The sequence below is a fragment of the Anolis carolinensis genome, chromosome 1 (genome assembly GCF_035594765.1).
Source record: "Anolis carolinensis isolate JA03-04 chromosome 1, rAnoCar3.1.pri, whole genome shotgun sequence".
Classification (NCBI taxonomy): Eukaryota; Metazoa; Chordata; class Lepidosauria; order Squamata; family Dactyloidae; genus Anolis; species Anolis carolinensis.
In genome coordinates this window covers 88,299,611-88,325,329 of record NC_085841.1, presented here as the reverse complement: position 1 = coordinate 88,325,329, position 25,719 = coordinate 88,299,611, and the positions used below count along the sequence as shown (strand labels likewise).

At 38.0% G+C, this 25,719-nt stretch overlaps 1 protein-coding gene across 2 annotated transcripts; it reads right to left on the bottom strand.

The window, feature by feature from the left end:
• Positions 1–6,150: 6,150 nt before the first annotated feature.
• tmem244 (transmembrane protein 244) lies at positions 6,151–25,159 on the bottom strand. 2 transcript variants are annotated; one of them, XM_062978802.1, is made up of 6 exons: positions 24,515–25,159; positions 21,434–21,519; positions 19,535–19,608; positions 12,536–12,661; positions 7,850–7,894; positions 6,151–6,398 (listed from the first exon to the last, which is right to left on the bottom strand). In XM_062978802.1, the coding sequence occupies exons 1-6, from the start codon at positions 24,545–24,547 to the stop codon at positions 6,304–6,306; spliced, it is 459 nt and encodes a 152-aa protein (XP_062834872.1). In that variant the 5' UTR covers positions 24,548–25,159; the 3' UTR covers positions 6,151–6,303. The 2 variants fall into 2 exon arrangements, with proteins under 2 accessions (XP_062834872.1, XP_062834875.1); XM_062978805.1 differs by lacking the exon at positions 7,850–7,894.
• Between the last annotated feature and the right edge of the window lie 560 nt (positions 25,160–25,719).

Here is a 25,719-nt window from a genome sequence, read left to right as displayed (position 1 = left end):
GACTGCATGGAGCGCCGTTACCTTCCCGCCGGGGCGGTACCTATTGATCTACTCACATTGGCATGTTTTCGAACTGTTAGGTTGGCAGGAGCTGGAGCTAACAGCGGCTGCTCACGCCGCTCCCGGGGATTGAACTTGGGACCTTTCGGTCTCCAGCTCAGGATAATAATAGTAAGCTCTGTCCAAATGAAGAACTTCTGACCCAAGAATACCTTTGGATACCATAGAGTCATGATGGGAAATATCTAGAGAAAACGTATTTTGTTGGTCATGGATAAGTGGATAAGTCATGGATACCATGACTTATCCAGATACCATGGATACGGGAATCAAGTTGTACATGAAGATTCAACAATTCACTAGGTGTCAAACCAATAACAAAGATTTTGTGTAATCTACTATCAGACTTCTACAGCCATTAGTAAGGGTTTTAATGTCAGGTACACAATGAATAATGCAGAATGACACTATTCACGTTGTCTGAAGCAGTGATAAACTAGCAGAGAGAGAGAGAGAGAGATTAAAGCCTTAGTCATTACCTGAGCAGATAGATAATTATATAGGCCTCTAAACTGAAAAGAAACCATTGTAACCAAATCACATAAAAAAAACATATTAAGAATCAAGTTTAATCTTTAAGTATTGGTACTGATTAATGTGTTTAATACTATGATGTTATTTGGTGCACATTAGATATAATTATAGTTAATGTGTGTAATACGCTGTAAAAGATTCATCAATTGCTTAGTAAGAGTTGTCTATTAAAATGAGAAGTTTTGAGAAATGACATTTGGAAATTGACAGAAAAGGTTGAACTTATTCATGTTGTTGTTGTTTTCCTTCCAAAGCCCTGTGTACACTGGATGCACTATATAAATGAGGATGAAGATTTTTTTTTTCACACATGTATTCAACATTAAATTCCTTAAAAATGAGAAAAGCTTAATTTAAAAAGGATTAAGTGTGTTTTAAATTTAATAGATTAGACCAGCAAGTGTTTAAATGTGGTTTCCTGCAATCTTCCTCAACCTCAGATTTCCCAATAAGTGAATCTGTCTGTTATTGGGATTAATGCCACTACAAAAAAGGTAGTACTCAAGGAGCATGGGAAAATTACTTTTTTGGACTGCAGCTCTCACATTCCCCTGGCCAGTTTCCCCTCTGACTTTCTGATTTGGGATCAGATTTCAGTAATGTCATCAGTTATGATGCTTCTTCACTCTGGAACTTCAATATTAGCCACTGAGAAAAACAATTTTGTCAAAACATACTTACCCTCTTTCCAAACTTTGGTTGTTTGCACCAGTGGTCATCAGTTTTCAACCAGTATAAGGATTTATGCAAAACTGTCCTCTATGTGTTCAAAATTTGTGCAAACCTCCTATGAACAAATCTTGCCAAGAAACTCTCACATAGTGTTGTCAAAGGCTTTCATGGCTGGGATCACAGGGTTGTTGTATGTCTTTCGGGCTGTGTGGCCATGTTCCAGAAGTATTCTCTCCTGACGTTTCGCCCACATCTATGGCAGGCATCCTCAGAGGTTGTGAGGTATGGATAAATCCATTTATCCATTTATCCATTTATCCATACCTCACAACCTCTGAGGATGCCTGCCATAGATGTGGGCGAAACGTCAGGAGAGAATACTTCTGGAACATGGCCACACAGCCCGAAAGACATACAACAACCCTGAAACTCTCACATAATTGGACCACCTTACGATTGCCATAAATTTAATACTCAAAATGCTGAATAGGATCTATGTGCAAACACATAGACAGAAAGAACAGTATCTTCATTTCTTAAAGTCTTGATTCATTCCAAAGGTCCATCTACATGGTCTTAATTACCCATACATGCTGTGCAGTTACTACTGGCTGTCTTCATGACATTATCAAACTTGTGGTGCTTGTTGTGTGGTAAATTGGGTTAAACCTATTTAGCCTTGTGTTAAGTGTTGGAAATGCAACAACGCTTAGCACTGATGAGTGAAGAGTGAACAGGAGAAATAGGGTTAGATAGTTTGAGTGACCTGAAGAGTCCTCTCTCTGTTCTCTAGCTATCCTGCTCCTTCTGTGATGTAAACTGATACTCCTAGGGATTTTCTCCACCACTTCTCCTTCCCAGAGTCCTTTCTCAACCTTCCAAGATGTAACTACCGTAGCAAGATTAGCTCCCCGAGTAATTTTCATGTCAGAATGGACTTCCCGCAATAAAGCTGTTTCATTTCTCCAAACAAGTAGTGAGAACTCTAAACCTTCATGGGCACCCTGTGCTAACATCAGCAGAGGTGCCCACATAAACAAGAGGAAGGAGGAGCATTGTCCTACCTTCTTCCTGGTTATACAGGGCCTCTGCTGATGTCAGTATGGGGTGCCCACAATGACCAGGAGTTCCCAATGGGCTCTGTAGCCCTCTGGTAGCATCACTGGCAACAGAGACAGCAAGGCAACAGTCCAGCAAGGCAAAGCAATCTTGGCCCAGCTTGGCCATCATCTGGACTGCACCTCCACTGCTGCAGGTTAGGAAGAGTGTTTGTGGCTGCCATACGAATATGTATTCTAACATAAAATGCAGTTACATTTTAAATTAGTCTGTTTCTTTTTTAGTGAGGAATTGTTTCCACTCAAAATGAAACATTTTTTTTCATTGGCTTTTTATCTTTTTCTACTTGGAATGCTGGCAGTTAAAATATATTTTATATATCGTGAGTTAAATTCAATTGTCCGTCAGTTAGAATAGGCCAATTGAGTCAATGAAACTTATGTAAGTGCTAACTTGCCAAAGTACCAATGATTCAGTGGATTTACTCTAGTTAGGACTAGCAATTAGATTTAGCTTTCAAATCCTTTGTAAACCTCTATATGAATACTTGCATTAGCCTAGTTAGTGATTTGTTTACCCTACTTCGTTGCACAGTAGCAAAACTATAAGACCAGACTCTTTGTTATTTTGAAACTTCTGAGTTGATACAAGATTGGGATCAAAACAAAGATTCAATCATCTTATTAGTAGAACAATGTTGCTGAAGGTGCTACTTAAAATAAAAGGCATACTGTTAAGAATAGAACTTGATTCACCCATGGATTAACCTAAGTCATAATCCACTAAAAGTCTACACCATAAAGCCCTTTACTATTAAGTACACATTCAAAATGGGTGACAGATCATTAACAGCAAATGGAATTATATACATTGTTATACACTGTTTCTGGTTTTCTTGGCTCAAGCTTAACTTAATAATGTAATGGTCACATCACGTGCTATTTTATTTCTGAAGCAAACAACACCCAAAATATTTCCTACAAAAATATATATCAAATACCATAGGTTCAGCTTTTACACATACTAACCTATGCATGCTCTGAGGAATATATCTCTGTGTAGTTGTACATCTCCACTGTTTTTGGTGAGTAACATAATGCCATCAATGGGAGATAAATGTATAAAGCAGCAAATTCCATACCCATTGTCCACATTAATTGTGTACATTTTTGTTTCCTGGTCTATTAAACATGGTAGTATACATGTCATATGTTAGAATAAGGTGCATTAATTGTTTGGCATGCCAATAGGTATGACATGTGACAGGGATATTGCTATAATGTATATGGATGTCACAAAGAAGTTGATTTAAAGTAAGACAACCTTCGCCCCAGCAATATTCCATTATAATTCCAGGGCTGGGAGAAGGACCTTATGGGACATCTCTTTCAGATGAAAACAGTCTGGTTCACCATACACCACTGTCTTTTCCCTTCACTCAGCCTTCTTGTGGCACAGATATCAAATTATCATGCTCATGCAGCTGGAAAGAATTGGGGTCTCCCATATCCACAAATTTTGTATCTATGGATTCAGCCATCCATGGCTTGAAATTTTTTTAACCCAAAGAGCAAACCTTGATTTTTGCCTTTTATATTAGGGAACACTATTTTACTGTACCATTGTATATCATGGAACTTGAACATCCACAGATTTTGGTGTCCGTGAAGGGTTCTGGAACCAAACTCTAGCAGATCCCAAAGGCCCACTGTAGAAGACTATGAGCAAGAAAATGAGATAAAAGCCGCATTGCTTTCTCTTCTTACTGTAACTCTAGTTCCATGGTATTCCCAGACCTTGGAGGAAAATAGTTTGGACTACAACTCCCAAATATTGCTTGGTTGTGGGATTCTCAGAGTTGCCACTCAAAAATAGGTTTTCAACCTCTGCTCACAGATACCATACCAACACCTCCATTGTGAGGAGAGAGGAAGGAGTTAACTGTCATTGTAATTATGTCTTTAAATTAATTACAACTTTAATGGCATAGTTTTTTTTTTGTTGTTGTTATGTGTGTCACTCTGGGTTGCTTGATGACAAAAGAAAGATATAAAAAAGCTTTTAAAATAATGCCCTGTTTGTTAATACGCATGTGTAACCTTGCATGTTAATGCTCTTGGGTCAGTTAGTAATCAACAGATCATGGTAATGCATCAGGTGTTCATTAATTCCAGAGATATACTGTACTGCTCTGCTGCAGACAGGGTCTTTGAATTTGAAACTAATTAATGTAATGGTAGTATTACAGTCAGATTGGTTACTTTTTTTGTATTCTAGTATGTAGTTCTTTGCTTTCAGACAGGCATGTAGCTAGGGGGGGGGGCTTGAGGGGCTCCAACCCCCCCCCCCTCCCGAAATTCTCAGGGTGGTCTACGAGAAGGCCTTACATTTATTATTTAAACTGTTATGTTTATTCATGTCATGATCTGATCACCATGCTCAATATATCCCATATGCATGGGGGTATTGGGATACCGATACAACAGACTTGCTAGGGTAGATCCTCTCTCACTCAGATTCAGCCCCCACCCCCACCCCCGAATCAAAATCCTGGCTACGGGCCTGCTTTCAGAGGTGAATAATGTGCTAGTAATTAATATAGTAATGTGACTGTGATACTCTTTGAACAAAATCTGAAGATCTATTGAAATCAAATGAATTTATATTAGTTGTGAATTATTTAATTCATTAGGTCTACATACTGTAGGACTATGTAATTCCATGGTTTGGCTTGGAGAAGCCCAGCATTCTTACTCTGTTAATATTATTGTCTCATTCATTCAAACCCTTTCTGCTTTATGAACGTGGTCTAGTTAAGGTGGCTAGAAATCAAAAGAAGGCATTGCTCTTGCACACTTACGACCTCATCAGATGGGCCAATTTGCCTGTAATACACTGCTTCCACTCTTTGGCCAGGATCCATGCCAAAAAAAGAGGTGAAGCAGCACCTGCCACGATAATACAGGAGTCTCCTTGTGCTGATTTCCCTTCAATGAGGGGAAGCTGTGCAGCAACACTCCCGTGGGATGAGGAGGAAGGTAAGGCGTGCGATACAGGTCATGGAGCCCATGGAGCCCAAGGCTGGGAGCCCATGGATTCATCCTGATAAGGTCCTTAATAGATGTTCAGAAGAAAGAATTTTAGCAGACATAACTTATTATATTGACTATACCTGCTGATATTAACCTACTTGTGGTAAAACTATGCTTACACTTTAATATGAGATGCTGGAGCCCTGTTTTCTTGTACGTCAATCACCCAGGATCTAACAAATAATAATATGTGATGCATTATTTGAAGTTGTTAAAGCATTGTTTCCATGTGCATGTTATAAAGATTATAAAGTTAAAAACTGATTTATCACTTTATGTTTATTTACTTATGTTGTGATGATTTTTCATTTTAAAATTAGCACAATGCTGATGAATATAACTTTAGAAAGCTAACAATTTTAAACATACATTTATGAGCACTAATTTCAAAACAAAAGAAACTGGGAATGTCAAAAAACTCAATGAAAAAGAGAAACTGAGTGTGAATATGTAAAAAAGAAGGATTGGATAATTCTCTGGTGTTAGTTGAATGGAAATTGATTATCAGATCTCTCTACAGGGGTTTCTCTTTGCATTAGGAAGCATGTACTGTACCTCGTAGTTATTCTCCTATAATAAAAATGTAATAATCTGACTGTTGGAAAATTACATTTACAGTTAGGATTGAAATTTTTTTTACTTTTAGCATTTTCTTTGCAGTTCCACTGAGTTTCTTTCCAATATTATTCAAACAATAAATAGTCTTTTCCATTTGTTTACACATGAAATTTTATTAAACATAAAATAATATTTCTGTACAAAGAAAGAAACCTGAATTATGTTAGTGTGTGCAATTCTGAATGACTAGAAACAACATGCTGACATTGGCTCAAAACATAAAATATGTTTTTAATGCAATGTTGAAAGGCGCAATGTAAAATGTATTTCAGAAATCATCCAGGATTGGATAAATAAAATTGTCTCTGAACAAGTAGTAGGCCAAGCATTGTCCTCCACAAATCATTGAAATTAGGCCCAGACCTATGAAAAAATAAAACAGAACTCTTTATTAGCATCAACAACAACTAAAAAGAATTTTAAAGTACATTTGTGATTAAAATTAACTAGCTTTGAACTGGGAAAGTTAAGTTATGCTTTGGTTATTCTTTTTCCAACTGTTTCAAAAGGCTCACTCCCTGGGTTTTTTTCACAAGTTTTGTAAATGAAATTATAATAAGATACCTTTGCAAGTTTGACTGTTGCAGTTTTGATTCATATGAAGTGTTTTTTCCAGGAATCTCTAGGTCTTCCACTGGAAATTTATCATAGATTCTCACTGGAAGACATGGAGATTCCTAGAGACAACATTTTAATGACACTTTAATGCAAGAGTGAAACAAATCTGGATGGCTAACGGTGTGTTCAGCATCTTACTTAAATTATAAATTATCCTATTTCTGTATAAGAAGCCATGCCAGAAATAGATACAAAAACCAATATGAAAGTCTAGTATAAAACCAAGGTAAAGTATTTGAAGTTGTTCCATACCATTAGTTTCAATGATATGTCGAGCATTTCTGCCATTTCCTTCAGGGCAAAGATGACAGAATGAACTTCAAAACAACTCCAATTTAGCATTTGTAGTACAATCACCTTCTTCCATTGAGGCTGCCTGATATTTCAAAAATGTGAACATTGTCAGATGGTAATCCTGAAGTTCTCAAGTCATTTATTTTAAGAATTTGAATCAACATTAATTAAATCTATGACTGCAATACCATTTTTAGTTACGGGCATTTCTAAATACAGTGTATGTATAGGACCCTATTTTAATAGGCCAATTGCATACCTTTAGGCCACAATCACAATCCTAAGCACTAAAATGTCCTATTAAAATGGGAGTTCCATTTCCCCCCATTCAGTGAAATGTAAATTATACCCTCAGGACATGAGCTACTGGAAAAGTCTCCTGAAAAAAATATTGTGACACTTATACTAGTTCTATTCATTTTAGTGGAGGATGTGCATGAGAGCTTCCTGGGCAAGGATGCCTTTTGGTAAATCACTTTTATGAAGGGTTGTACTAAATGAGACAACAAGCAATTGCATTAATGGCATGTATATATGTGTGTGTGTGTGTGTGTGTCACACAGGATATGACCTGAATTGGGACCCTTGGGTGGTACAATGGCTTTTTAACCCTCAGTCTTATCCAGTTTGCACAAACATACCTCAAAATGCCTATTTGCTTTGCGGAAATTAACCTGTCTTTTTTTAAGAGTGGGAGCCTGCCTTCCAATATAATTACAGGAACAGTCGAGAGCACAGTGGGAGTAAAAGGTTACTGATCTCCAGTTTTCTACAAATGGTATCCAAACCAGATCAGGCTTCCACATCAACAGTCAATTTGTTTTTTAAAATGCTTCACTTATTTGCTAGATCCAGTATCACTACTATCTTTTGAATTCCATAAAAATAACTCTAAGCCATACCTAAAGCTGCCCACCAGTGCATCATCAGCGGAAATTCAGACATAACTGCAAATGAAATGTTACATTTTGTGATTAGTGCCAATGTATCATTTCTTTGGGTTCTATGGAGCCAAGTTATAAATGAACAATGTGAACACAATCACAACGATTTAAATCATTTTAAGATCTAAAAAAGATTTCCAATTAAACATCAACAGTGCAACATGTTTTATATTCAGTCCACCTTATTATAGGCTCCCAAATTTCAAGGCACCCCACAAAGCAGAACATGCTTGCAGAAGTCTTGCTGCTCAGTCATTATTTTAGGAGTCTCAAAGCCCTAATTCAAAGTGACAAGCACCTAATTCTTATCCATGGCAAACACAGCTCCTCTCCAGCTCTCCCCGAACTGAACTATAAGTATAGCCTCTTCCTTACAGTCTCTGCACCCAATCAGCCAAAACAATAATTCACTGAGGTTACACCAGTGGGCATAGGAGGGGGGGGGTCTGAAAAAGTGTATTAAATTGCACACTAAAAGTGAACTGCAGAAAGCCTGACTAACAGCCACATTATGTGCAGTATTCTGGAATGTCTAACCCAAAAAGAAGCCTTTCCTGCTCTAGGGATACTCCACACATGAAGCTATATTTCCATATGAAGAAACAAATATAAAACATATTGGTCAGTCTGAAGCTTCTCTTGTAGATGTGCACATACAGCCTCTCTTTAAAACAGTTGGTAGCCATTTTTTATGTGAGGGAGGAAGATAAAATCAGACTAACACCCTTTCCTTCCCTATCAAAAAGTTTGATCACATGACTTTATAATTATTATTATTTTACACTTTTAAAAAGAGCATCATGTGCACAGTTCCAAGTCCCAGTACACTGGATTAGAAATACAGTATATAGATACGTTGTCTATGTTCACTAGAAACTGCCTGGCATTATGAAATGGAAGCAAAGGGAAATTCAACATATTGATCATGTGAGATTTGCAAGGTTCCACTATATAGCCCCTGCAACAACACAATGCCAACCTCAGGTTTCAGTTAATTTCCTCTGAAAGCTCTTTCTAGCCATCTTAATTAAAAACCTACATGTTTAACATTTGAATGCCAAATCATTATTAATGTGCATTTCCATTTTTTAAAAATTGATTAAATATTGAAACATGCATAGTCACAAATATTCATGGAACAGTGCATTGTCAAACGTAAAAAGGTAAAGGTTTCCCCTGACGTTAAGTCCAGTCATAATTGACTCTGGGGATTGGTGGTCATCTCCATTTCTAAGCCGAAGAGCCGGCGTTGTCCGTAGACACCTCCAAGATCATGTGGCCAGCATGACTGCATGGAGCGCCGTTACCTTCCCGCCGGAGTAGACCTATTGATCTACTCACATTGGCATATTTTCGAACTGCTAGGTTGGCAGAAGCTGGAGCTAACAGCAGGTGCTCACTCCGCTCCCAGAATTTGATCCTGCGACCTTTCGGTCTGCAAGTTCAGCAGCTCAGTGCTTTAACACACTTTGCCACCGAGGCTCCTGTCAAACATAAACCACATGTATTTTGTTGACTCTTGTTACATCAAGCAGTGATTTTGCTAATTTTGGTGATGTCCTATGGCCAAAGGAAATAATTGCACTCGTAACAAAAACAATTGTGCTGTATTTTGTCTCCTTTTTGACCTCTTTAGCCCTTGGTGTCATATGCTTTGGGCTCAGGATGGGCAGTTGCATATTACATATGTTTGGCTTCAATTGTTCTTGAACGTCATGTCATAGTTCAATATGACTATAATATTCAGTATTCATTTGCTCGTAATAGTTCACCCATTTTCTTTACATTTGACTATGTTTATGGTGTCCTGAATATTATTTTTCTTAACTGGCCAAAAGCTTATTATACAATCAGCTGTTGAGACTTGCTGATACAGGACAAATACTGTCTGTAATGAATATAACCATTAGAAATCTGTAGCAAGCTATACGAATGACAAATACAAGTTTGCAGGGAGAGATTCAGTTAAATACCTTCCCCATATGTCCATGCAATCAATTCTCTTGCCATCTGAAGGGGGAGGGAGGGAAAGTAGGGGCAATAAGCCACTTCTGCTGGCAAGAATTCCTTGTGAAGCTCTTTTGTTGGAAAGAGAAAAAGGAGCTTGCATGCCAGGACACTATCTTTTATCAGTTAGCCTAAGCAAAATGTTGCCCCTTGCTGGGAACAGAGTCAATTAAACATTTGCTATTGCTCATATTTGAAGCTTAAAGCTATACTTTTCTCATTTCTCTCCAAACTCAACATTAGACAGAATGTTCTTTCTCACTCAGAGCTATAAAAAGCACAAATATGATTTAAGCAGATCCACGAAGTTGCAAATTAATGTACACGAAACAACCATTCTACACAAGGTGTACTGACCATTTTAGAATTCGACCTTACATATCTTTAAAAATGGTTGTCAGCATGGTGACCTGCATCTCTCCACCCATTTGCGCTTACAGCAGTACCTTCAGAAGTTTGGGGTCCACAGCTCCCATTAGTTCTAGTCAGCATAGGCCATGATGATGAGTGATGGGAGCTGCAATCCAACAACATATAGAGGGCTACATATATCCCTTTCCTGGCTTGTCTTGTGGAATAGTGTATAGGCTATAAAAATGGAGGATTGGATCTTAAACACTGTTCCATGAGACACAAAGTAAATGCTTGAATTCACACTTTTTTGTGGTTTTCAGGGAACAGTGTTGGAAACTCTCTGGTTTCTTTAACAGCCCCTAGTCAGGAATGAAGATGCAGAAGTTATGACTTCTACCAGAGTGCTTTCACCTTTCCAGCCAACTTCTGGAGAGCAAGCAGGACTCTGTTATTGCTCACAGAGATAAGACTTAGGTGAGGTGACTGGAGTGGAGTGGAAGCCCTGTAGAGCAATGTATTCCATTTATATTCCATTCTCCTTTCACTGTGCTCAGGGCACTCTTCATAGTTTTCTCTTCCCTTAATATAATAGTCCTGTGAGGTTGTGCAGGATGAAGCTGATGTAAAATATTAGTTTCAAGTTGCATGCAAAAGTGTGAATTCTTAAATTATCCCAATGTGTTTCATGCCAGAAATATGTATATATGCGCTTCTGCAAAGGAAAACAATTGGAATATCAGCAGGAAGGAATTTTTAAAAATGTTAATCCCTGCATATTGATTACTATTTTCCCCCCTTAAGAAGGCCATAAATTCTGAGGTGGGTTGAAACCCACTGAAATAATTTGAGATATATACTTTTTTGTACCATAGAGACTCAGGCTGCTTCCACACAGCCCTTTAACTTGCTCCCAATCATGTTTAAGAAACATGATTGGACGCAGGTTAAAGTCCACACACCATTCCTGAACAATTGTGCTTTCCTGGGGACGTGTCCAGACACCAACAAAAAACCCCAGAAAAGCCTTTAAAAGTATAAATTACTTACTCAGCAGCAATTACCCTGCTGCCAGCCCTCTCCTGATGGGTAGGAGAAAAGGGGCCAGGAGCGATTCCCCCTCCTCCCTTCTCCTGGTCATTTCTACGCTGCAGGAGAGGGTCGGCAGCAGGGTAATGGCGGCTGGGTAAATAATTTATACTTTTTAGGGTTTTTAGAGGGGTTTTGGGGAGGGGGTGAGGTCTGTCTTGGGACAACTGTGTAGATTAGGTATGAAAGTCGCACAACATGATCCCTGGGTCCAATCCACACAGCGACCACAGCTGGAAAGAACAGATGTCAAATTAATATGACACAAAGCAGGGTTTTCCTGCTTTGTGCCGAGTGAATTTGGTTTTACCTGAGGCATTGTTTGAGCACCTCAGGTAAAAGCACAGGAGCTCATGCATTTTGTGAGCTGTGTGGATGCACCCTCAAGGTGCATCTACACTGGAAAATCAATGCAGCTTGACATTGCTATAGGATCTTGAGAGCTGTTTTACAAGGTCTTTAACCTTCTCTACTAAAGACTGCTGGTACGCCACCAAACTACAACTCCCATGATTCCATAACATTGCAGTTGAAGTGACATCAAACTGCATTAATTCTACAGTCTAGATGCGCCTCAATCCTTTCTTTTACTACTTTCCCCCCATAAGCTAGACTACATTGAGGGTCTAACATTGCCCCTCTCCTTAAATATTATTGTAACCATTAAGTAAAGCTTGACATTTTCTTGATATTTAGAAGCACTTTATAAATCGTGTCTCTAAATTGTAGCTTATTTATCTTGTGCATAAATCCAGCACAGGCTGATAAACAGTGACTACCATTCAGCCCCTACAGTTGGCATTGCCCCTCAAATCAAGTCACCTGCCTACCACAATCAAAACCCCAATGTACATAAAATTAAAGTAATTTATGAGTATTTATTGTCACCTAAAACCAGCAATAACCTTGTGAACAAAATTAAACTCAAGTCTCTTGAGTTAACAATCTTTCTTTCTAATTTACTGCCACTAGCAGCTGTCTATCAAGCAGACAAGCTTTTCCTGAAATAGAAATGAAATAATAAGAAAAGTCTTTCTTGCTTAATAACTCCATTTCAGATTATAGATGCATGTCCTACATTTTAAAAAATGACAAGTAAAGCCAGTAAAGCCAACAGTATGGCTTTTAACATTTTTCTGTTTCTTTTTTAATGAACAGTACTTCTGTTTCTGAAAGAGTATTAAACAGCATACATACCAGCTGAAGTTACTGCGATGTGAATGACTGTAACAGTTATAGCATAATCCCAAACCCATTCTTCTACAACCAAGACAAAGAGTAGTCCAGAGATGAAATAGGTTATCTCCAGTGACACTAGAAGAACTGGAATCATACAAAATACGTTACAGCAGTAGAAGAAACTTTTTATCCTGCAATTGCTAATCCAGGGGCCTCTAAATTGTGTGTCAAATTGTCATAAGATGTAAGGGAAAGAGTTAGCAACAGTATTTATCCTTACTCAGTGTGTAACAGGGTCCTTTCTAATGAAGATGCAGATGCAATTGCTCAAGGAGATATAAACTGCAATAAGTTTTTATGCATGTTTTCATGCACAGTGGTACAACCAGGTTGTTTAGCACTGAACTTAATGTTCAGAGGAATAATCTCCTCTTTATAGTAATAAGTGGAGCTCACAAGAATTGCTATTTAAGAGTTCTAGAAGTTAAGGTCCAAAAATGTGATGTCTGAAAGCTCTGGTGCAGAGTATGTATTCGGTTACTGGTGTGGTCCTGATGTCTCTAAATTTATGTCGCTAAAAACCTGCCATGGCAGTACCTCTTGTGTTCTTCTCAGAATCTTGCAACATGCCACATATGCATAAGGCTGCCATGCTCTCTGATCTAGGTTCCTTCCCCAATCCACTGTCATCTGGGATAACAACAAATGCAATCACCAGGGCCACCTTCATTTTCAAATGCAATGTTATAGAGGTGTTTCCTTCTCTGCAAGAAAAGCACTATAGTATGGAAGGAGAGTTTTACCCAGCATAAAATCCTGAGCCCATTTCTGGATTGCAACCTTTAATGAGAGAAATATGTTATGCTGCACACCACACCAGTTTCCAAAAGCTTAGCTGACAGTTGCATTTTGACCAATTTATGAACATGATTTCACCATGGCCTTTAAAATACCACTATTAGGCTTTAATGTACATTTTAGCAATGTGTCAGTTTTTCATAATTTCAGTGTATTTTTAACACACAAACGTATTTACTGCAGTCTCCTGTTCATCACAACCAAAATCTCATTATACATTAAATTAAAGTAGTTTATGGGTACTTATTGTCATTTAGACCAGCAGTAACTGCATGAACAAAATTAACTTAAAAGTCTATACCATTAAATGTTGCTTTGAACAGTTGGCTCCTTCTTGAGGCCAGGAGACAATCCATTTTATCACCCAAGGATCTGATCCGTCATCAGTCAAAATTAGTAGTAAACATTCACAGCATTTAACAAAGTAAAAGAGGGCTTCCAGTAGTTGAATACCAACCCTAGCCTTTGGTGTCTGTTGTCTTGCCCTCAGTTATAACTGTCTTCTTTTAGCAATGAGACCTATATAAAGGAAAGGAAAGCTACTTTCATCTGTGCAATAGACTGGCTAAGAATGGTCTCGCTAATATACTCCTCAGATCCTAAACAGATGCTGTGGTCATTATTGTAGTTAATCTGCTGCTGTCCCATGTATAACCCTGGATGTACTAGCTTTTCTTAATCATGCGAGGGAACATTTGTGAGAAAGAGACAAAAGGGATAACTAATGATTGTATCTAGTGGTGTCATTCAGTCTGTTTGCACCAGTTCATCAGAACTGGTTGTTAAAATTGTTTTTTAAAATGCAGTGTCTGGAGCAATTGACAAATAGCCAGAAGTACCAAGAGGGAGGAAAAGATAGTAACTGGAGTGGTCAAGAAGAATGGAGACATGAAAGGGTCAAAGGGAGGAAAAGACTAGATCCTGAAACTAGTTGTTAATCATTTTGAATGACACCACTTGTTTTATAGTCTTCTTTTTCTCCCTTGCATTTAGGAGAGCAAGAGGTGGGAAAGGAAGGATCTCTTAAATCTCATTAATTCCTTGGGCTGGTGCAATTGGCTGACATGAGTGTTTCACTTTCATGAGTCATGAAAACCAATGTATGCAGTTCAACTTCTGTGAATATAAAAACTATTGATTACTAAGTAGTAATGTCTGTGGTGCATCAGTTCAAAAACAGCTCATAAATTGGCAGAGTGCTAAGTATTGTTTGTTTCTAGTCTCTTGACATTTCTAGATCAAATTGTGACCATGTCTTAGCTTTGGATGCAATTGCTTGGTTTGGTTGTCAACTTGAAGTGTAGTACGGCCAAACTGTAAAAGCCCAAGGTGATTGGATACTGGAAGTATAAATCAACAACAATTTAAGTACCCTTCTTTTAAAAATGTTAAAAAGTAATGCTGTTTGGTCACTGGAAATGCTTTACATGGTTGTAGATTGCAAGAGCTGGAAATTGAAGAGAGAAGCCAAGACTGTAATGCTAGAATCATCCAGAGAACACAGGTAAATTAGTATAAATCTGAAATGGTGCAACATCCATAAGAGTGGAGTATATGCCTTGAAGTGTGACTATGATGTAGTCACACATGAGCAATTGAAGAAATGAAGTAGCAAAATTGCTCATTTAACATGATTCAGTTCAATCCAGTTTCTTTATTGCCTTAGCACAATATCCAAATGAAAATCCCAGTGTTCTATAGCTGCTTGCAGAAAAACCTAAAAGAGACCCTTGGAACATAGTAATACAAAATAATAATCATCATCATCATCATCATCATCATCATCATCATCATCTCCTTAGGAGGACATTCGTTAATTTTGTCACAAAGCTATTGGGGGAGGAATATATAAACTAATTACTGTTCCCCATATAAATCTTGTAACAACTTTAGCATTTATCTGTGTGCAATGACTTGCTGGGACAGATGACTGAACATTAAAGGAGTGGGTAATCTACACTACTCAACACAGTGCAGACCATTAACTAATACTATATTTATGTCCTAATTAGATAATTTCTAGCTATTTGTTTGTTTGTTTATTTATTTATTTTCAGCTTACCTTTTCCACAAAAAGGTACTCAAAGCAGCTAAGAACACACATTAAAAATTAAATCTTGATTTAAGCATGATGAAAACTATTTTAAAAACAACAAAGACCTTCCAGATTGATCTCTTTTGGCTACACCAAGCCAAGTAGACGAGCTTACATACCAAGACCTCCCTGAATAAAATGTTTGGGTACATTGCCCTCAGTGGAAGTCTTCTTTGGAATGACACGCTTATTGTCCAACAGGATATAATAATGAAATGATATATGAAATGACATTGGACTAAATCCAATGTTAGCACCAACTGAATGGCAAGCCATGACCTTCAGAAGTCTCATTAATTTCTATGGGTCTACTGGAACTTGGACTAACATTCCTCCCATTTCCAGCAATGGGAATCATGCAGCCCTCCATGCATTGGTATCCTGATTTGGCAGGGACAGTTCCAATTAATCTTCTGTCATTCAACTTTTTCAGATGCTTTAAAAATCCCCCTTTTGTTCCTGATGGGGTTAAAATGTTGTTATTCAAGTGATTTCTGAACTTATAGTACCCTAATATTATTTGTTATGGTGACCCTATCATGATGTTTTCAGGAACTAAGAAAATGTGGTTCACCCAAGGGCACACACAAGGTTTCTGTGGCCAAACAGGGACCCAAACCCTGATCTCCGTTATTGCCCTTTCTCCCCATTCCCCACATGGCTGAGAAGAGGAATGACCTCTGCCTCCATTGAAATCCCTTCAGACAATCTTAACTGACAACAGATGTAATATATGAGGCAAAATGTAGACCTGTGACTCTAATAACATTTTTCTTCTCGTGAGTGGTTTTTTAAATCATCTTTGCTAGATGAAGAAACTAGTGAAGCTTTGAAAGTTTATGTGATCTATTGTCTGCATTTTGGTTGGTCAAGAAAGGTGCTGCTCTTTTGTGGATTTTGTACTTTGTTGTCTTTTGCTGCATGGCCAACACTGCCGCCCCTAAATGTTTTAAGGCTGATTACTGACTCTTTCCCTACCATCTATAAATCTGTCCTCAAAAGAAGCGCTTGGTAGATGTCCCTTTCAGAATCAGAAAGTCCCTTTCCCTGGTCCTATCATCCTCATAGACATGTGGAGACCCTAAAGGCACCCGATTTTGCTTGATATTGGAAGCCCTTCTACACCGCCATGCAATCCAGATTATCAAAGCAGATGATCCACATTATCTGCTTTGAACTGGATTATATGAGTCTAAACTGCCATATAATCCAGTTCAAAGCAGATAATCTGGATTTTATATGACAGTGTAGAAGGGGTCACAGTTAGTACTTGATTAGGAGACTGCCAATGAATACCCCATGCTGTGGGCTATATTTCAGAGGAAGAACTAGCAAACCTATCTCTAAGGATTCTTTGCCTAAGAAAACCATACGTCGACAAGGGACTTGAAGATATACACATACACGCAGAAGTGAAATGTGACCTGAATATAAGCAGTAACTTGTTTCAACTGTATATCTCCTCACCTCGCCCCCCATAGGAAACACAAATAGCCCCATTAAAAATGTTATTTGCATTTAAATGCAGATCGGTTACAGATCTTACACCCCTTTCTGCGTCTATACATGTTTCATGATGTTTATCATAACAATTTGCACTCAAAGGGGTTTTATTTGTAGTGATTTAGCTTTCCTTTCAGGAAAAGATTATGAACTGAAACGCATTTGCTTAATGTACATTTCTCTCATTTGGCCCAGAAGGGAAAACATAATAGCTTTACAAACAGTCAGGATGTTTCACATATCACACAGCATACCTCAATAGGTATCTATAATGAATCCTAGGGTCCTTTCACGCTACACAAGTATAATGCTAACATTCCACTTTATCTATGAAATTCTGTGACATACTGTTTTGTTTGAAGTGGACTAAAAGCACTGAAATTGTGTAGTGATAAGCCAGTTCAAGCCAGTTCATGCAAATCTTTGTGGATACAGCATGCACTCCAATATCTCACAAATGAAAACTGGGACATGTGTGGCCAAAGACCAACAGAGTGGAGTCAATAATGCAAAAGTTTTTAATGAGGTAGAACGGACAAGTTAGAAGTTCACTTTTGCCTGAACATATTGGAAAGGACAAAATTTTGCCTCTCCTCATCTTTTCACCCACACTTAATTAATTGAACAAAAATTAATTTTCATGTTGAATTTAGTTTACTTCAATTGAAATAAAGAGTGGACATGGGAGCAGCTGGGGTTTTCCTGCCAAATTCAGACAATTGGAGCAAATGATATAAAAGTACATAAACAGGCATAACCGCGGTAATATCTGGGCCTAGTCTGCCTCTGAGATCTTCCCATGTACCTCATGCCTCCTCAAACATTAGTTTAACAGGGGAGGGAAATGTCTTAGGAGGCCATTGGGTGCAATCTTCTGTTTGAATCCAACCCTTCTGTCAGCGCATTAAGTCATCTCTGGTGCCTTGGCTAAAGTCACTCAAGAAGATGAGCCACCAACACAAGCCGTGCTGCGTCTGCTGGCCACAATAATGAGGCAAAAAAGGAGGATGCTAAGGGTAACAGTTTGGCAGTCAGGACTCCTTCTTGCCTCCACAGCGGCCAGTAAGGGGGAATTGCCAGTATAAGCTAGGAGTCCCCAAACTAAGGCCCGCAGGTTGGATGCGTCATTTACCTGGTCCCTGCCCTAAACTTTAGACTTAGATTGGAACAACTTGAAGGCACACAACAGCAATTAACTTGACTATCTCATCAGCCAAAAGCAATCCCACACTTTCCATTGAAATACTGGTTTAAATTAGTTAAAATTGTTCTTCATTTTAAATATTGTATTGTTCTTTCTCATATATATATATATATATATATATATATATATATATATATATATATATTGCACTACAAATAAGATATGTGCAGTGTACATAGGAAATCATTTATGTTTTTTTAACTATAGTCTTCCCCCCCCCCCACACACACACACACGCACACACACAGTCTGAGGGATAGTCCCTCTGCTTTAAAAGTTTGAGGTCCCCTAGTATAAACCATCCTGGGACGAATCCCGCATTCACCACTCTGGATCAGTCCCAGGATAAATGGTCCATGTAGAGCAGGCATGGGCAAACTTCCACCCTCCAGGTGTTTTGGACCAATTCCTAATGGCCAAGAGTTAGAGTCTAAAACACGTGGTGGACCAAAGTTTTCCCGTGCCTGATGTAGAGCCACCCCTAGTTCAGCCATGGAAGCCCACTGGGAAATTTTGGGCAAGCCATCCTCTCTCATGTTGAAAGAACAGCAAACCTGTTCTGCATAAACCTTGTCAAGGAAGGTTTTTTAAGAATGAGCCCAGGAGTACTATGTAGTGTTTTAATATTTCTTTAAAGAAACAGTTTTAATGGTTTTATGGAATTAAATTATTTGTTTTTAATGAATTTATGTTTAATTTCATTTTAATGTTTCTACATTGCAGGTTTTAAATGGTAATGTACATTGTTTTTAGTGTTCTGAGCTGTTTTGAGTCCCGTTTAAGAGTGGAAAGCAAGATAAAAATAAGTTTAGGTGAAGACACATAACAACAATGGTAAATTGGCACATAAGCAGAAGAACTGATTGGAATTCTTCTTTATGAATTTCTTGGAGGATGGAGCATTTTTACACCATCCAGCATTCATTCTCCCAGCCCTCCTTTCTCCATTTTGAAATGGAATCAGGTAACAAGAAGTGTCCCAGCATGGCTGGACATTTAACTGCCTGAAACAAAGAAAAAGATACCACCTTGAGCCCAAATTCTGTTTAGAAGTCAGAAGGCGCACAACTCTTGCCATCAACCTGCCCTTTTTTACCCCAGCATTTTCCTCTGTGTTTATGTACATGCCTTCAAGATATCTTTTGACTCCATGAATTTGATCAAGTTTTCTTAGGAAAGGTGTGGCTTACCATGTAGAGTAGCCCATTGGAGATCCTTGACTTCTAAATGGTTGCTGCTAAAGGCATTTAAAGGTGATTGAATGTAAGAATTTTTACACAATGTTTAAAATGTTTACCATTCAGAGCTGGAAAATTATGTAGCAACTTTAATACAGAACCTGAAAAGCAGGTTTTACCTAAATAATATGTGTTAATCCATGAAGGCTTTGTCTTAAAATCAAAAGGTGCCAGTCCGTCCAACATCTGCAATCTGTTGAAGATATTTGAAATGTCAGTGGTGGTGTAAGCCATCTGAACATCAGTTATTTATTACACTACTTTATAATGTACATGAAACCATTGGGAGAGTTCATCCAGAGTTTGGAGTTCGGTGCCACCTATATGCAGCCCAACTCTACTACTCCTTTCCACCTAATGCCAAGGAAGCTGTCCTGACCTTAAACCAGTGTTTGTCATCAGAAATGGACTTGATGAATGCAAACAAATTGAAACTTAATCCAGATAAGACAGAGGTACTCCTGGTCAGTTGTAAGTCAGATCAGGGAATAAGGATCCAGATTTAAACTGGATGGGGTTACACTCCCCCTAAAGACACAGGTCCGCAGCTTGTGGGTCTTCCTGGACTTGGCACTGAATCTAGAGGCTGAGGTATCTGTGGTGGCCAGGAGGGCCTTTGCACAATTAAAACCTGTATGCCAACTACGCCTGTTCCTTGAAAAGCCAGATCTTGCCACGGTGGCTCATGCCTTAGTTACATCCCATCTGGATTACTGTAACATGATGCCTCTAAAGACTGCTTCAACTCTTTCAAAGAGCTGCACTCAGGTTGCTAACTGGGGCTGGCTACAGGGGGCTGACAACCCTCCCTGTTGCGGTAGCTCCACTGGCTGCCAGTTTGTTTCCGGGCACAATTCAAAGTGCTGGTTATGACCTTTAAAGTTCTAGATGGTTCAGGTCCAGGCTATTTGGCTGACAACATCCCCTTGAATGAACCCGCCCGGGCACCGAGATCTTCAGGAGAGGCCGTTCTCTCAGTCCCACCTCCATCTCAACTTTGGTTGGTGGGAATGAGAGAGCAGGCCTTCCTTCTCGGTGGCTGTCCCTTGACTCTGGAACTCTCTTCTTCCCAGGTATGCCAGAATGGGCCCCTCCCTGCTGTCCTTCTGGCAGCAGGCTAAGACCTTTTTTTTTAGGCAGGCTTTTAAATATGAAGGTGTTTAAGACCGTCAATGGCTGCTGTGATTTTGTGATGTGATTTTATATGCTTTTATGGTTTTAACCTGAATTGTTCTAATACTAATGTAGTTTAATACTGTTTTAATATTTAAATATTTGTACAGTAGAGTCTCACTTATCCAACACTCGCTTATCCAACGTTCTGGATTATCTAACACATTTTTGTAGTCAATGTTTTCAATACATCGTGATATTTTAGTGCTAAATTCGTAAATACAGTAATTACTACATAGCATTACTGTGTATTGAACTATTTTTTTCTGTCAAATTTGTTGTACAACATGATGTTTTGGTGCTTAATTTGTAAAATCATAACCTAATTTGATGTTTAATAGGCTTTTCCTTAATCTCTCCTTATTATCCAACATATTTGCTTATCCAACGTTCTGCCGGCCCGTTTACATTGGATACGTGAGACTCTACTGTATATTTGTACATTTCAAGTTGTATTGAAATGTTTTAGTTGTGAGCTGCTTTGAGTCTCTATGGAGAGAAAACGTGAGATATAAATAATAATAATAATAATAATAATAATAATAATAATAATAATACATTATTTAGCATCTGTGTTGATTTCCTTTATACCTTTATTAGCTTGCTAAGATGATTTAGTATTTTATTTTTTCCTGTCTAATAAGCATTTAAGATTTTGAGGTTTTCACATAGCTCAGTGAGTTAAGCATACTTATGCGTATTTGGCAGCCATAATGGGATTTGTTTTGCCTAAAAATCCCATCCAAAATATGTGAGGGCTTATTCTGCAGCAACATAATATTGCAAACCCTTTACCATACTTGTATCAATTCATTTATACATAATTATTGTAAATATATTCTCACCTGAATGTTGTGAAACAAATGCAAAGGACCACATAATACACCAAGTAGAATATGATCACACATATGAGCAGTTTGAGCAAAACAACCTGTAAAGTAAAAAAGTAAAATTAAGCTGCACTACTCAGTTAAGTTTAATTAGCAGCCTATAGTATTTTCAAGTAGTTTTTAGGAAACCAAAAAAGCAAACAATTATTTTTATGTAACAAGAAAGTAGATAATTACTTTTTAAAATAGTGTACATTTTATTATAAGAAAATACCAAAAATATGTTAGTCAATTTTTTAAAAGTAAATTTCAAGAATTTGGTTATACTTTGATGGCTGCTGTGACAAAAGAAAACTAAGAATTAGGGTTATAATTTGCTGAATTTTTACAAACTGAATATTTTTTGCACTATCTGGAAGAGCAAGACCTATGGAGTGACCAACCAAGCGATCACATCATAAACCACTTTGTAAAACGAATAAACAATATATTGCATTGGTCTGTGTGAACCTATGCAGTGACTCATGGCTGCTTTTGGAAATTAACCAAGGCCCCAAATCCAGCAACACACTATAGTTTATCTCCTGCCCTGACATTTCAACTTTATTTAGAAAATGAATTGCAACAAGAAATATAAGGTATTACATATAGACAGAAGAATGAAATGTTCAGATACATACAAGATGGGTGGCACCTGATTTGAAACTGTATATGTGAAAGACATTTAGGAGACTAAATAGATGACAAGCTGTACATGAGTCAACAGTGTGATGCATCAACTTAAAAAAGCAAGTGCAATTCTAAGCAGTATCAATAGAAGTATAGTGTCTAGATTGAGTGAAGTCATAGTCCCACTCTATTTTGCTATGATCAGACCTCACTTGGAATACTGTGTCCAGTTCTGGGCACCACAAGTCAAGAACGATATTGACAAGTTGGAACGTGTCTAGAGAAGGTCAACCAAAAGCATAAAATGTCTGGTAACCATACCATATGAGGGGTGTCCTAGGGAGCTAGGTAGGTTTAGTCTGGAAAAGAAGTTAAGAGGTGGCATAATAGACATGTCTAGTTATTTGAAAGGATATCATATTGAAGATAGAGTCAACCTCCTTTCTGCTGTTGCAGTGACCAGAACATGGAGTAATGGATTTAAGAGATTTCAACTGAATATTGGGAAGAACTTCTTAATAGTAAGAGATTTTCAATAGTGGAATACTCTGCCTCAGAGTGTGGTGGAGTTTCCTTCTCTGAGGGTTTTAAACAGAGATTGTATGGCCATTCATTGGGAGTGTTTTGACTATTGTATTCTCACATAAAAGGAATTTGGACTGGATTGCATTGTGGTCTCATCCAACTTTGTTTCTATGATTCTGATATTCTACTTTATATAATGCTTATAACTCTAGAAACATAAGAGTTGCTTGATGAGAATCTGTCTTCCAGATATTTTGAATTTCAACACCCAGAAGCCTCCAGCTAGAATGGACAGTGCTTAGGGAACATATGACAATGATACACAATGACCTTAACTCCTCTGACGTAGAATGTTTGGGAACCAGGGATTTAAAGCAGAGTTGAGATGTGCATGGCCCTCCAACTTTTGCTGACCCACAATTCCCAGCAGCCCTAGCAATAGAGTTAATGTGAGAAATACTGGGGATTTCAGTTCAGCACCATCCATGGAAATACTCTTCAGCATTTAACAGATGAAAACTAGGAAATGTGTGGTCAAGCAACATCAAAGTGTGGCCAAGATGGCAATGGTAAATAATGAAGATCACACACACACAAGAAGAGGCTGCAAGCAGTTTCCTTTTGCCTGAGACCCCATCTACACTGCCATATAATCCAGTTTCTGAATCCAGATTATCTGTTTGAACTAAATTATATGGCAATGTACATTCATCAGATAATCTGAATTCAGAAACTGAATTATGTGGCAATGTAGATCCAAACTGAACCTACTGGGAAGAGAAAGATTCAGCCCTTTCTCTCTTCTGCTGAGTTAACTGAGGGCCCTTCCACACAGCCAAATAACCCAGAATATCTGCTTTGAATTGGGTCATTGAGTCCACACTGCCATATAATCCAGTTCAATGAGGATTTTATACAGCTATGTGGAAGGGGCCTGAAAGGAAACTAATTTTGCACTTTGAACTCAGTTTGCCATGACTGAAGTAAATTGAGGATAAAAGGGTACAGTGGAAGAAGGAGAGAGCTACTTAGGGCATTTTCACCTTAGGACAGGTGAAAAAGTAGGATGACAGAAGATTAATCAAAACTGTCCCTGCAAAATCAGAACATTTGGAGGATATGCAAAGGGTTACACATTTTATTTTCTGTTTGAAAATATGCTAAAGGATAGAAGAAAAAAAAGAAAAGAAAAGAAAAAAGAAAAGAAAGAAAGAAAGAAAGAAAGAAAGAAAGAAAGAAAGAAAGAAAGAAAGAAAGAAAAGAAAAGAAAGACAGAAAGAGAAAGATGTAAAGAAGCAAACCCTTTCTAACTGAACTGTAGAAGAGTCTTTCAGATGGCTGCCAAATGCTTTGATTCTGATCCAAGACAGCACTCAAATTCAGGATTACTGGTAAGCCTATTCATGTCATTCCACACTCTGCTCCCAAATCTAAATATGTATGTTTCAAGAATCTGGAGCTTTCAAAAATATAGTTTCCTGCAGAAACTATGTACACATTCACATGGAAACTGTCGGTCACAAGTCTCAAACCTATTCCTTCTTGGGTTGTTCTGTTTAAATAATGAGAGCTATTGCTATTCATGCAGCTTGAAAGCATTTATACTATTTCTGGCTAGAATAAAAACAGTAATTAATGATGCTTTAGGAGCTCACGGAAAAGGCTATTAGCAAATATTTCTAAGACACTATTTGACTAGTTACAACTTTGCAAAATCCTCCTTGTTGCTGACACTTCCTCCAACCCTTCTTATCAACACTTTAAATATTTCCCCAATAACACCACCCATTTTTATTTGTTTTTTTAAGAGCCAAAGGAGGTTCTTCCAAATACCTGCTGAATGTCGCCTACAGAAATTCTATAAAATGACCTTGAGTTCAGCACCGACTTGATTTTCTTTACCTTAGTCTCAGCAATTTTGATCTTGAGAGCCATGTACACATGATGAGAAAAAGAGCAGTGATGCAGTTACATTTCTTACATCAGTATCAGCTGGAAGAAGCCCCTTATTATTATTTTTCACTTCCAAAGCACTTCTGGGTGTGCAGTATGAGACAGAACAGAATAGCATTATTGGATTAAAGCAAACTGGGGCAAAAGCCATCTGTGAGCCAGCTCTAAGCTGCTGAAGTCCAACTAGACAATCCTGAGCTGCTCATTACATCTCCAAACTGCTCAGCTACAACAGATCTTGCTCTCTGTGCTGTTAAGAGATTGCAGGTAACTTGCGCTTCTCATTCCCTCTCTTTGAACTGCATTCTTTCACATTAGTTCATAGGGGTTACACTACTTTGTCAATACTGATCACAACTGCAAATGAAAGTCCAATGTAATCACCCCACTTACCATAAATAAAGTTGTTTTATGCTGATGCAGACCATTGATATGCCTATTGTGATAATGTCTATGTGGCTGATAGATCGGTTCTCTGCAAAATCTCAGGTACATATATCTCCTGTCCTTATGCACAAACTCCTGCTTAAACTATAACTAAAAATGGGAACTGTTACGACTGTAGAGTCTCACTTATCCAACATTCTGGATTATCCAACGCATTTTTGTAGTCAATGTTTTCAATACATCGTGATATTTTGGTGCTAAATTAATAAATACAGTACTTACTACATAGCATTACTGCGTATTGAACTACTTTTTCTGTCAAATTTGTTGTATAACATGATGTTTTGGTGCTTAATTTATAAAATCATAACCTAATTTGATGTTTAATAGGCTTTTCCTTAATCTCTCCTTATTATCCAACATATTCGCTTATCCAACGTTCTGCCAGCCCGTTTACGTTGGATAAGCGAGACTCTACTGTTCATATAAAGCAGCTCAGTCTCTGAGCTTTGCCCCCTCTCCAAGGCCAAAGTTGGAAGTGCGTAATAAATATTATTTGTTGTTTGCTTTTTTGAAATAGATATTTCCTTACATACCAAATGCGAATCATATATACATCAAGAGCAATTAAACCATATTGTATCAGGTCTGTCAAAATAATTTAAGCAAAAACCTCGAAGTGGCTTGTAGTTCACTGTGGATTCTCAAAAATGGATATTTTTGATGTTAAACATTAAAGAGACAAATTGTTCTGTCTGAAGCAGCAA